This window comes from Sinohyriopsis cumingii, chromosome 3, assembly GCF_028554795.1.
Source record: "Sinohyriopsis cumingii isolate HCF-2022 chromosome 3, ASM2855479v2, whole genome shotgun sequence".
NCBI lineage: Eukaryota > Metazoa > Mollusca > Bivalvia > Unionida > Unionidae > Sinohyriopsis > Sinohyriopsis cumingii.
In genome coordinates this window covers 18,476,790-18,491,986 of record NC_142963.1, presented here as the reverse complement: position 1 = coordinate 18,491,986, position 15,197 = coordinate 18,476,790, and the positions used below count along the sequence as shown (strand labels likewise).

The 15,197-nt window shown below is 34.8% G+C and overlaps 1 protein-coding gene across 2 annotated transcripts in view; it reads left to right on the top strand.

The window, feature by feature from the left end:
• The window catches only part of LOC149802497 (uncharacterized), a 154,314-nt gene that overhangs the window by 36,134 nt on the left and 102,983 nt on the right, over positions 1-15,197 (top strand). For both annotated transcript variants that reach the window (XM_089951742.1, XM_089951741.1), the window contains exons 5-6: positions 8,875-9,048; positions 11,882-12,049. In XM_089951742.1, coding sequence (XP_089807868.1) covers positions 8,875-9,048; positions 11,882-12,049 — 342 coding nt within the window. The remainder of the gene's footprint in view (positions 1-8,874; positions 9,049-11,881; positions 12,050-15,197) is intronic.

Here is a 15,197-nt window from a genome sequence, read left to right as displayed (position 1 = left end):
TCAGAAAAAACTCAACGAGTATACAGTAAAACATCAAATAGTATCCGACGCGTACTCGAAATTATCCGGGTTGATCTCGTTGTCAATTGATAATTTGTTCGTATCCGATGTTGAATTCTCCACGATGGCCCAGTTGTATAGCTCCGCGATGTCAAAAATCGAGGATTTTCAACTGGAAGCCGGAACCACCTGGTTGTTGAAATTAGACACTAAAGACAACGAATAATAATAATGTCGCTGAACCCCGAAGGGTTTCAATTACTTCAGCGGATCGCGGAGAACACCACTCCGGTACAAACAAATATGATATCGATAACGTCAACGAAGCCAGAATTCAGTGTGAACTTCCCATCGCCGGTTCCAGTAAAGGAAATAGCGCTGGCAAAATTGCGAGTATATCACAGTTGGCCTAATATCCGAGCGGACGCATTTAACGGACAACAACCTAATAACTCGCTGGTTTTTGCATGGACAAATAAGCCCGATGGGACCCCAGACTGGAATGAGGTTACAATACCAACTGGGTCATACCAAATAGAACAAATCAATAAGGAATTTCAACGCAGGATAAAATCGATCACAGGAAAGGAATCAAAAATCGCTATTACGGTTCATGAACCGACGTTATCGTCGACGATTGAAATAAGCACACCGGGGTATATGGTTGATATTTATAACAGTTCAATAAGAACCATACTAGGATGGCCTAAGGAAAACCCCGCGGACTTGCACACGAATGAGAAATCGTATCATGAAATTATTACCAGTTATCGAGATAAATTATTTATTATAAAAGCACGTTATTACCCAGTTGGTTTATATTTCAAGACGGAAATGCCATGAAGTGGGAGTTTCATCATGACAAAACCCCTGAATCGGTCGTCACATTAACAGTTAATTTAAATGATATCACTGATATTTTTAGCGAGATTAATCGTATTTACCAATCACAACTAGAACAGCTACGGGAGACAAAAGCACGAAAACACGTTGAGGTGTTAAATCAACTTATATCAGACATGGAATATATCAATAAACGATTAGTTAAAATGATATCCGATAGAAGCGATAATGATAAACAAAAATTCCTAACCGAGTATAATATCACAGAAGCCGATTTACCCGATTTCAAGTTTCCAGGATACAACGCGCCAGAACTAAGAAAGTCTCTTAATGATTTTCTCGGTCCATCAACTTATATCCTCAAACACGATAACGGAGATGGTGGTAGGCATATTGCTCCATACAACGTAAATATTGCATCGGTGATAGCGATTAATCTAGTGTGTGATGTTATCGAAGGGAGTTACCAGGTAGATACCAAGCAATCAAATCAAGCTCAACAGGGATATATCCTTTATTCATTTTCACCAACAGCCCCCCCGGGATTTTTGATCATTGATAGTCCGATTAATCCGGTCTATATGCGATGCCATAATCGGTTTTTAACGAGAATTAATTTCAGACTTACCGATCAGTCAAATAACCTAATTGACCTACAAGAGGAGGAGTTAGTGATCACTCTGTTTGTAAGATCATAGCAGCAGAGGGGGCAATGACATCGACGCGGTCGTCGATGTGCTTACCGGACGCTGACGACGCTGGGGATCGGCGCGCAGAAAAGTGTATTAAACCAAATGACGTCACCATCGTGTAAGATGGACCGACGTCGTTTTTTTTTTACCAGCGCTGATTACACCGGATCCGCTGAGTGCAGAAAGTAATAATTAAGCAAAATAACGATTGGACAAAATGTCGGATTTGCCCCCTCTGCTGCTCACCTCTATCTCCATAATAAACACAGTAAGTGCGGCATGTCACCTCTATGTCCATAATAAACAAAGTAATTGCGGCATGTCACCTCTATCTCCATAATAAACAAAGTAATTGCGGCATGTCACCTCTATCTCCATAATAAACATAGTAAGTGCGGCATGTCACCTCTATGTCCATAATAAACAAAGTAATTGCGGCATGTTACCTCTATCTCCATAATAAACAAAGTAATTGCGGCATGTCACCTCTATCTCCATAATAAACACAGTAATTGCGGAATGTCACCGCTATCTCCATCATAAGTACAGCAAGTGCGGCATGTCACCTCTATTTCCATAATAAACACAGTAATTGCGGCATGGGTCCAGATCAATATTTAGCACAGAACTACATCAACATAATCTTTGTTGACTTTGTCATCATCGCTATAACCGCTGCCAAAGTCGTCGTCGACGCCATAACAACCGCCATCATCCATATAAGTATTACTAATGCAGCCCTCACCACCACTACTACCCATGCTTTAAATAATAGAAACACCATAGAAACGGACACTACTGCTAATACGAATTGTGAGCAGCTACAGCAATTACTATAGTTGCGAGAGGCTACGCCAAGCCACGGTACGTCTAGTTGCGAGAGGCTAAGCCAAACCACGTTGACTCTAGTTGCGAGAGGCTAAGCCAAACCACGGTAACTCTAGTTGCGAGAGGCTAAGCCAAGCCACGGTAACACTAGTTGCGAGAGGCTAAGCCAAACCACGTTAACTCTAGTTGCGAGAGGCTAAGCCAAACCACGGTAACTCTAGTTGCGAGAGGCTAAGCCAAGCCACGGTAACTCTAGTTGCGAGAGGCTAAGCCACGGTAACTGTAGTTGCGAGAGGCTATGCTACAGTAACTATTTCTGAGAGGCTATGACACAATAACTGTAGTTGTGAGAGGCTATGTCACAGTAAATGTAGTTGTGAGAGGCTATGCCACAGTAACTGTAATTGTGAGAGGCTATGCCACAGTAACTGTAATTGTGAGAGGCTATGCCACGATTACTGTAGTTGTGAGAGGCTATGCCACGGTATATGTAGTTGTGAGAGGCTATGTCACAATTACTGTAGTTGTGAGAGGCTATGCCACGGTATATGTAGTTGTGAGAGGCTATGTCACAATTACTGTAGTTGTGAGAGGCTATGCCACAATAACTGTAATTGTTGAACTCTGTCAAACTAGTCTCAAGTATCTTGCTTGGATCACATTATCATCATCCTTGTCATCGTCATCAGCATCATCACTATTCATTTGATTCTTTACCTGATTTGAGTTAAATGCAAGCTTCTATAATGTTTTATAACCCACTCAATACCTACCCCATACTAATGGAACTATAGGCTGTATCAACCAATAGACTGACAAGTAGACATATTTCCTATAGAAAAGACTGACTTCAGTCGTAAGGGAGGCAATATAAGATTATATTTATATAACTACATACTCTGTGCGGTCAGTTTAAGAGGTATGGTGTGAAAAGTATCGTATGTACATTCAGTCTACTAAACATGCTATTAACGTTTTCGCCTATAAGTCATTCTGTGAGGTAAACAATTGTATCGGCACTACAGTCTTTCTAGGATGTATGGTATCAATTTTATCGATTCCGTCATTCTACGAAGTATGGTATCAATTGTATCGATTCCGTCATTCTATGAAGTATGGTATCAATTGTATCGATTCCATCATTCTACTAAGTATGGTATCAATTGTATCGATTCCTTCATTCTACGAGGTATGGTATCAATTGTATCGATTCCGTCATTCTACGAAGTATGGTATCAATTGTATCGATTCCGTCATTCTACGAAGTATGGTATCAATTGTATCGATTCCGTCATTCTACGAAGTATGGTATTAATTGTATTGATTCCGTCATTCTACGAAGTATGGTATCAATTGTATCGATTGTTCCTGTCGCAGAATATAAACTGAGTGGATTTTGGGACTAAATGATAAGACAAACACAATGTGTGAAAGAGGGAAATGTATTAAATTAATTGATAAAAAGAAAAATATGGTCTAAAAATACAATGATTCTCTCACGCTCTCAACATACGATTGACCCAATCACTCTACACAACATTCACACATTGAAAATAACCAAAAATATGAAATCAATATGAAGTACAGATCCAAGAAACCTCATAGACTGCAGATACGTTTCAAACAGTATTATACACTACAAGAGAGATTCACATAATCTCAAGCATGCACTCCAAATAAGATTCAAAATAATCTTATGATATTCAAATGTGTTTCAAATGATGTTATAAACTATAAGAGAGATTCACATAATCTCTTGGAACACAACTAAGTTTTAAAATAATCTTATGAACATAAAAATGCACCCAGTTGGAACAACAATTGAACCAAACGTATACTTCTACATAGGTATCGACATCACGCAGCCTTAAATACTCTGGAAACTCCAGACAGCTCTAAACAGCTTCAGATAGCTCTAGACAACTCTAGTCACAGTCAGTCAGCTACAATAAAACCAAACTCGTCATAATAATAGTTTCTGTAAAATCTCTAGATATATGCTAAAACATTACCTTTAATAGTGACTTGTAATTGGAAGTTCAAATCTGCGTTGTAATAAATGCATTATTACGCGATAAGACATTACAAACCGAATAAGCTTCGCATATGAAATGAAATATAAATTTAACACTTATCCTAGGGCTGGAGAACAATGGAGAGTGTTAACACCTCTTAGTCCCATCCCAACACATATGGTTGGTTAGGACATAGAAGTGACACCCTGTTTTGTTTCCAAATAGTGTTATGATATGGATTTCCCTGTCCACCCACCAATGTGTTATAAGTGTTTGTGTCATAAAACAATAAAATAGCAATTTTGTTAGCAGGGTTACTCTTTGTTTTATTCCTCAAATGTCATTGGTTTAATTATCCCTTTGAGGTTTGGAGAAAATGTACCATCTTCCCTTTGCCTTGGCTGGCAGTGGGCCTGATTTCCATTTTCTCACATGAACTTCGGAGAGTACGAGCTCCCTCTGAAGTTATATAAACTTTGAGGTAGTTTTCTTCTCATTTATTTGCTTATTTGTTTGCTATATTAGTGACTCTGCCAGAGTCAGGAAAGTCCAATGTGTGTTGTTCGTGGTGTTGATGTTGTATATTGTCACCATATTTGTGCATGGACGGCATTATCTAGGTCAAATTCATCTCAGTTTTTATTCCTTGTTTAAGGCTTAACATTTTTGAAAAATAGGCTTTGCCTTTAGATCCAAATGATAAAATAATAAAGTGTCTATACTGCATTGTTGCCATTAGATCCAAATGATAAAATAATAAAGTGTCTGTACTGCATTGTTGCCTTTAGATCCAAATGATAAAATAATAAAGTGTCTATACTGCATTGTTGCCATTAGATCCGAATGATAACATAATAAAGTGTCTATACTGCATTGTTGCCATTAGATCCAAATGATAAAATAATAGTGTCTATACTGCATTGTTGCCTTTAGATCCAAATGATAAAATAATAAAGTGTCTGTACTGCATAGTTGCCATTAGATCCAAATGATAAAATAATAAAGTGTCTGTACTGCATTGTTGCCTTTAGATCCAAATGATAAAATAATAAAGTGTCTATACTGCATTGTTGCCATTAGATCCAAATGATAAAATAATAAAGTGTCTATACTGCATTGTTGCCTTTAGATCCAAATGATAAAATAATAAAGTGTCTATACTGCATTGTTGCCATTAGATCCAAATGATAAAATAATAAAGTGTCTGTACTGCATTGTTGCCATTAGATCCAAATGTTAAAATAATAAAGTGTCTATACTGCATTGTTGCCATTAGATCCAAAAGATAAAATAATAAAGTGTCTGTAACTGCATTGTTCCCTTTAGATCCAAATGATAAAATAATAAAGTGTCTATACTGCATTGTTGCCATTAGATCCAAATGATAAAATAATAAAGTGTCTATACTGCATTGTTGCCTTTAGATCCAAATGATAAAATAATAAAGTGTCTATACTGCATTGTTGCCATTAGATCGAAATGATAAAATAATAAAGTGTCTGTACTGCATTGTTGCCTTTAGATCCAAATGATAAAATAATAAAGTGTCTGTACTGCATTGGTGCCATTAGATCCAAATGATTAAATAATAAAGTGTCTGTACTGCATTGTTGCCATTAGATCCAAATGATAAAATAATAAAGTGTCTGTACTGCATTGTTGCCTTTAGATCCAAATGATAAAATAATAAAGTGTCTATACTGCATTGTTGCCATTAGATCCAAATGATAAAATAATAAAGTGTCTATACTGTCTTGTTGCCTTTAGATCCAAATGATAAAATAATAAAGTGTCTATACTGTCTTGTTGCCTTTAGATCCAAATGATAAAATAATAAAGTGTCTATACTGCATTGTTGCCTTTAGATCCAAATGATAAAATAATAAAGTGTCTATACTGCATTGTTGCCTTTAGATCCAAATGATAAAATAATAAAGTGTCTATACTGTCTTGTTGCCTTTAGATCCAAATGATAAAATAATAAAGTGTCTATACTGCATTGTTGCCATTAGATCCAAATGATAAAATAATAAAGTGTCTATACTGCATTGTTGCTATTAGATCCAAATGATAAAATAATAAAGTGTCTATACTGCATTGTTGCCATTAGATCCAAATGATAAAATAATAAAGTGTCTGTACTGCATTGGTGCCATTAGATCCAAATGATAAAATAATAAAGTGTCTGTACTGCATTGTTGCCATTAGATCCAAATGATAAAATAATAAAGTGTCTATACTGCATTGTTGCCTTTAGATCCAAATGATAAAATAATAAAGTGTTTATACTGCATTGTTTTTTTCTGTTTATGAGTGCATGCTTCTTGTGTCTATTTTATGCCTTAGCATAATTTATTTTTTATTATATGTATCAATGGTTTGGTATATTTTGTGCCATAGCACTTATTGTTTGGTCTAATTTGTTTTTTCCATTAGGAAAGAGTATTTAATTTAGTGTTTTATTTTATTTGTTTATTAGGTACGGTGGGTGGGTGGGGGGTCCTCTTGAGCGCCTAAAAGGCATAAAACCCAATGCTTCCTGTATTTTTGTTATTTTTTCATTTCTGTATATCATTTTGGAATAGGTTGTTCCTTTAATCCGAAATTATTAAATGAATAAGGTGTCTAATATGCATCGTGTTCTCCTGTTTATGCGTGCGTGTTGCTTATTTGTTTTGCTTGTTGTTTTTGTATTCACTTTATGCCATATCATAGCATTATCCTTTAAGTTGTTTGTTCTTTTTTGTTTGTTTGTGCCGTAGCAGTACAAAATCAATTCGTGGTATATGGTTGTATATAAAATTCCAATATATTAGAGGAGACAGTTATTCCTAAAAGTTAAACCACACTGAGTTGTTATTATCACTTTTAAAGTTACAGCGATCTATTAATTCATTACACATTGTCAGTTCATAGTTTTAAGTCGTTTGTTAAAATGACGAAGTTATTATATCCGAAAAATTGGTAAATGTTTCTTCGGTAGATTGAAAATTATACAGAGCTATAATAAATTAAAAGGGAGAATTATTCCCTTAAGCAATTCCAAAGTAAATCCAAGTTATTTGAGTAATTAAATAAAAAATTGGATTTGGAAATAATTGGTAAGTATTGCTTTGGTCAACTGAAAGTTATAACCAACTTACTAAATTCATGCTAGTTCGTTTTCTTGTCTATTTGGCTCCAGCCCTTTTAACCACCATTGTTTTATTGGTTCTCTGAGTCTTCTGTGTGTGTCTCCGTTGCAGAGTCTGTGTTATGCGGGGTATACTCCCTAAGGAGTACTAAGTAATTTTCAATTCCAAAGTCATGAAACTAGATCCATTTCTTTAGAACTTCCATTATACTTCACAATAAGTATTTCACAATAGTTTTATGTAAAATCCATTATCCTGAATCCAAGTCCTTGCTCGTTCCATGTACATTCCATTATGATTTGTTTGTTTTGTTGTTTGTAAGGTACACTCCATTATTCTGAGTCAAAGTCCTTGTACGTTTCCGTGTTTATCCCATTTTTTTTCTTCTTCTGTTTTCCGATATCCTGAATCAGAGTAATTGTCCGTTCCATGTCTTTACCGGTATGATGTGTTGTTTTGTTGTATTTTTGGGGTTGTTATTCGTTATTTTTTGAAAATACTTCGTTAGAAGTACTAGTGATCACTATCGTTTGTCCTGCCATGCCGGTCCTGGTTTAGAATTTTCCTTCGCTCCCGTAAAGAGGTAAGCTTCCTGACAAGACTCGTCGTAATGGAGAGCGTACACTCCTTGATGTGATCTAAAGGGACCAGTGTCGGTTTAGAAATTAATCTTACTTAAATCCATAGGATAGTGAGCAATAGTCAGGGTAAATACCCGTAAATATGATGCTATTAATGTCCCTCGTCGCAAGTAATTTCCGGCGAGGTACATGTTAATACAGTCACTTACCTGGAAAAACACTTATTCACCCTAGATAACGTTGTACGCCTGTACAACGAAAAATGGTTAAATAGTTCTAAGGCAAAACCAAGTTATTTTTTTGGCCTAGTTCTGTGACAGTTCCGTCATTGTACGAGGTATGGTATCAAATTGTCGACTTTCCATCATTGTACGAGGTATATTATTAATTGTATCTGATGATGTTTCTAGAAGTGTGTGACCTTAATTGGAAAACATTTAGACTTAGAGATTTGGCGCAAAACATCTCAGGAAATGTTGGTTTCAGACATGAGTCACTGCATTATTAAAGGAAATCTAATCTTTGTTTGTTTTTAACTAAGTTGTCATATATTCTCCTATGTTGGACTTCGACGTGTAATCGATAACAATAAGTAAAAATCTGCAAACAGAAACATAACAGGCAGAAAGAGACAAGCGTATAGACGGAATTACGTATTAGGTAGATAATATTAAATAGAACCAAGTGTGTAGATAACCCGTCTGTCTCTAATTCCATTTTTAATCATTATTAGAAATTCGTTCATCATATCTTTAATTTGTTTTATTTTGTTTGTTTCTAGGTGTCAATTTCAAAGGAATATACATACGCAAGGAGTCTTTTGTTGCCGGCAGAAAGTATCTAATCACTGCGCACATTGATATTTCTTTAACGACACAACACGGTGCAGCAACAACTTTATGGTACATAAACGAACCACCGTATGGAGGAACATGCACGCTGAATAAACGAGAAGGTGAGATATATACAGAGGATTGTATTGCATAGTTTGAACTAAGCAAAATAGTACATCAATGCCAATAGCTTGACAAATTATTCATAGAAAATGACAGATCATTTTATTTCAGCAACGACTGGACTACGTCTGAAATGCTGCAAGTGGGTGACAGCAAACCCAAGTTGAACATTATACTAGTTGCGGATTCCCTGAGGACTGTTGCGATAAATCGATTTCTCGCCTACTGTGGAAATTACATTATATATGAACAGAGATACGCTTTCGCACACTTGTTTCTTTAAGCAATGCAATATGTAACGTTTCTTATCCCTTTCACAACTGTAATTGACTTTCTGAGCATGTAACGGGTATCTATAAAACACTGAGCTTGTATCAGTATTTTCTTTGACAAACTGTAATTTTAGCAACTCCCAACGGATGGTATGCTTAAATTATTTGCCTGCATATATATTACTTCATTTTGCATAAGGTTATATCCTATTAATATTTCATCATTTGCTTCTTCACCTGTCTGAACCAATTTATCACAGAATATATTTGTAGCTGTTTGATATGTTCTATCGCGGGTTTCACGCTTAGTATCCCCCTTTCAAAACACCAGAGGGCATCTCGTTGCAACTCACTTCCGGATAGTTCAATCAGTTAAGATGTAGATCAAGAAAATGTGACAGACCGCTCACATTATGCAAGCAGGATCGATATCTTACTATCTTAAAAAGAAATTCTATCAATATTTGATCAATTGTTTTTTCATCTTTTATTTTTTTTCTCACTAACTTGCGCTGCTCCCAGCTTTCAAATAAATATTCTCTGCCCATTTCAGAACTTCGTTATCTTTCCATTACTATCTTATGCTCTAGTCTGTATTATTTGATTGTGCGAAAGTGTATCGCTGCGTAAAAAGTTCTTGCAATTTATCTCGCTTGAAGAATAATGAAAATATGTTTATTTTTTGCAGTTTCAATCATAGCAGTTAATGGAGGTTGAACGACAACGAGAAGAAAATTCTAACTTCTTAAGGTTCTTTGATTATTGATTTAGACTGTTGCTTTTCTATTAATGTTCATTATATTTTTCATGAAATAACTTGAGTTTTTTAAAAATGCACAAATGTCAACCAAGCTTGAACAGACAGGCGCACGTACGAGTCTCCTTGATGCTTGTTTTAATTTTATTTCCTTGAACGGTTGGAAATTTTAGAGTATACAATTTGGAGAAATAGCGATGTTAGACACACTATGCATATGTAGGACATTTGTGGCTCTCACCTATCTGTGTAGCTGTCTGTATGTATGTCTGTCTCCTTTCATCTGGCGCATGGGTATGTATATCCTCAAATGAATGTGTGTTCGCATATGTATATTACATAAACATACTTCTGGTTAAAAACGAGTATAAAATGACGCTAAGGTAGAAAGAGGGACTGATAGATAAAGAAAACAAATATGAATATTTGTGAGTATCCATTTATTATTGACTTCTAGAGCATTTTCTTACAAGCAGTCTCATTTTTAAATCATCCTGTTTGCAATATTACTTGCGGTCATGTGGATGAATATTGATTTAAAAGGCGAACCAAGGTAATAGGACGGAATCTGTGAAATAATTGGATCTTTAAAACTTACATATTTGATGCAAGGAAAGTTAAACAGAATTAAACTAATTTTAGGAAGGCTGTTCTAGATGAATTTGCTGGTGGCAATCAGAAATGTTGTCTAACGACCCCAGCAAATTTGAGAGCTATTACGTGTCAGCATAAGCAAAGAAAAACCATGCTGAAAGTTATTGCATGTACCGTTCGATATTTGATGTTTCAAAAGTCAAAAAGAAAATACAAAAATAAATAAAAAACGTCATTGGGCATGTTAATTAACCTGAATATTGTACGATATTTACGCCCAAATATGAATATATATTCCGTCTGCATTAATTACACTCATTTATCGTTATGATAGCTAATGTAATTATTGCTTTGTTAAGTTCCACTGAATACATTAAAATAGTGTTCCAATGTTTGGAGAACAAATTTTTCTGGTTTAAAATATTCAGCATTACAAATCACAAACGTATCGAATTCGTATTATAATTTTCTCGTCGAATTTGTGTTATAACATTCTTAGCTCGTGTTATAAACGAACTATTGGCCTTGCGAAAGCAACTGAGAAAGAAACATACATCAACATATGAAACATGAAAATTGCTGAGATTGTTTTCGTTAAAGTTATATAGCCGAAAATGTGCAATAAATGTTTAAAATCGGAGAGCAAAGTGAAATGTTCCTACTAATGTGTCTGAAATTATGGATAATGAATCTATATTATCAGGTATGGACAGTATTTAATTTAATTATATGGTCTCAATTAAGTATGGAAATTAAATATTATTTAATTATCTGATATAATGTAATTATGGACACTGTATCTAATTATCTGATTTAATGTCTATAATTATTCTTCTAGTATGAACAAAAGATGTTTGACATATAATTGATTCATTGGTTTAACCATAATGATCTGTAGTACAGCTAAGATTCCTTCCTTTGTGGACTTTATGTTTCGCTAACCAAGTGTAGAACGGAGAACTATCCGGAACTGGAATTTTTTTGTGGGCATGCGCATGGGAGCTTAGGGAGGTAATTTTAGGCGCTACGATCAGTAACTCCGTTGCAACCGTGAAACCCCCTATAGACTATTTACCTTCGAATATAGCATGCTTAGGCTAATCTAACACTAAGCTCAGTTGCAAATTATTATTATTATTATTATTATTATTATTATTATTATTGTCATTATTATTATTATTATTATTATTATTATTATTATTATTCCAGTCAATGCGACATTTGATAAAATCAAGTACAAGTGTTCCGATTGGAAGGACGAAGGTGAACGAGATAAGCAGGATCCCATTTTAGATGACAATCCGCAGTTAAGGTTTTCTATATACCAGGACAACAATTACACAGATAACGATATTGCAAAACTGCTAATGAACACACGTAAGGATATCAATCATTTCATTAGATAATTCTAGATATAAGAATTAGTTATGGTAGCAAACATTACTTTCCAAGAAGACTGAAGGCTCTGGGATATTTCCTCCACTTTCGGTTGGACACGGAACACGATGTACACGATCACATATCCGCTGAAAAATGAATATGTTTTTCAGCATGTGTATGATTGCTTGTTATCTTCTCACTGTTAACTGGACGGGATAAGGAAATTGCTGTATCGTGCAATGTTAGTATACTGATTAAAATACCTTTATATATTATGCAGTATTAGTACAGGGATATAAATACATTTAAATATTTTGCAATACTACTACAAGAATATAAATACCTTTAAGTATTTTGCAATATTTCTACAAGAATATAAATACCTTTAAATATTTGCAATAGTACAGGGATATAATTACCGTAGTGAATGAAGACTAAACAGAAAGACATATACGCGCTTAAAGCAATATTCAGCTAATACAGTGAGGTTTTATTGTGTCCCAGTCACATGTTTGACAGGAAATAGTACCTATTGTTTTTATATTTTGCATGAGACCGTGACTACAATGAAGCTAAGTACCATCACGTATTCGTCCAGTGACAGATGTTTACTCCATTGTTTTAGGCACTGGCCCCTGAAAATCTGATTAAAAAAATGAATGTGGAATATTTCAAATTGCGGTGTATAAAGACAGTTCTGGTATCATGGTTGTATTTGACTTGACCATGTACTTTTTAAAAAGGCTGTTGCATGATTTACATCCTGTACTAAATGCTTTCCGCTTTGCCATGCTATTTGTCTAAGAAAATGTGTAACATTTTCGTCTATTATGTTTTAAAGAACTTCTATCGTGACATAGATTAAATTCAAATTGTCGCTTGTGATCTGTAATTAGGTATGTTAGTGCTATGACAAGTTGTTCTTATCTGTGTATTGAATCCTTTCTGACGAATGACTCCTGATTAAATTTAAAGCAATTATTACCAGATCCAGGTCATTTCAGATACAAAGTAAGTTTTGGCAATTTCCAATGCAACACAGATAGACAATATGCTGTCTTACAAATAAGAATTCCATTACATATTTTTTTATTGCTGGTCAGAATACCATTAATATTTCTAATATTCCTTATGGTAACATATCAGCAACGCTTAAACTGTTAGGCGTAACAACTCCATTATATACCATCATGCATATCAAAGCTTGACAGTACATGCCAAATGTATATACATGTTAACAGCTGATTGAGTTGGGTGAAAAACTCCATTTCCGATTCAGTGAAAATATCGATTGGGACCATATTAACATAAAGACAATACCGTAAGATTTGTAACACTAATTTCAAAATATCTGCAGTTAATTCTTCAGGTCACTACCCGACATCTAAAGCAGAAGAGGCATGTAGAGTCTGTCACCCGACTAGAATAGTTCAATATTTGGTATCTTATGAAGTATTTGAAAACGAAGCAATATGGTAAAAGCTTTTAAAACTTTCCCGTTATCTCATTTCCATATATAGGTTCCATGCTACTGCATTGAAAACAACACAACTATAGCATTACTTTAGTAATGCTTTAGACCCATGACATGGTTTGCTGTCCACTGTCCAAATTGGAATAACGGTAACAAAAAGACCGCTTTATACCCAATTTTAACACAACTGACATCTGTCAGTTTACTAATATGTCAAATATCAGCGTCACAATAAATATAGAGTTTTCAACATATTATGTATGAAACAAATTGAAATTACCCAGCATCGTTCTAAGATTTGTGGCAGGCCATACATTGAAGTATTATTTTTGTCAGTCATGTTTTGAGGTCCACAAAAAAGAAATCTACATCACATTATTTGTAGGAATTGCTTATCAAGCGACCCGATAATATATTATGCTGTAATAGAAAAACGGACCAGAAACGGACCTTGTATTTCGCAAAGTTACTTAGACTGAGAAAAGCTAAGCAGATGCAAATGTATAATTAGTCTTAGATGTACAGTCACCCGTAACACCTATAAACATAAATTCCTTTATTATATGCTCATTTTTTTCTCCGTTAACTTTACATTGTCAGTCACTTAACATTGTCAGAATGTTCAATATTACCTGATCCTGAACTCATAAAGGAGATACTTTCTATTGTAAACAAACAATGGACGCAGACGCCAGCACTTTCATTTGTAAACAAATCATGTACACTTGAGTGGTACGCGCTTTTCGTTGTGGTTGTTTAAATTTGTTTCGGAGTGAAGTAAAGCAGAGGTTTCGTGGACTGCCACGTACCAGCTGCTTTGGCACCTTCCGCGTTATCTATTTTGTTACAATGTTTATAGCTATACAACAGACGCAAGAAAAGGTCCTTACAAATAGCATACAAGTGACAAGGCATATACTGTCTTCTTTAGCTGGTGATAAGAATGGCAAAATATATACATACAGTTTTAAATTCTGAATTTCCTCGAGATGTACTTTCTTAGTTCTGCAAATCCGTATTACATGAACCATGTCATAGGTTCTCAATCTTGATTATACATTTCGATATTGTACTGTAATTTCGAATATAAGTGCAATTAATCCTCCTTACTGCACTCAAAATGAAATAAGCATTAAATTCCATAGCGTCATTTTGATAATTCCAATTGAAAGACTTCATATTTTTCCCACATTATGATTTCAAACATTCAATGACAGAAACTAAATACATTTGCAGATGTCAAGACGCTTCTCCCTCGCTTCTTAAATCCGATGTATTTCATGTGGAATCGTCACATATAAATCCAGTCCATAATCACGAAACTTCGTAGAATCGAAAACAATACCAAAATCTATTCATTTCAGATCAAATGGAAAAGTTATTGCAATGCGCATTCATTCACAATATGACTCCAAGTTTCAATTGTTATTTGACAGGCCATTTTTTTTTCGAAAATTATGTCGAGAAAGACAAGTTCAAATTTATCTGGGCGGAGTTATGTGCGCATTAATGTTGTTGTTGTTTAATGATGAATCTGTGCTTGAGTATTTAGTATGAAATACGGCGTACATTCATTTACGTTGTTTCTTGCAGTGTATTTTATTTATATAATCATGCCTTAGGTAGAATAAGAAAATGAGCACATAATAAAACGGTTACTATATTTGTATG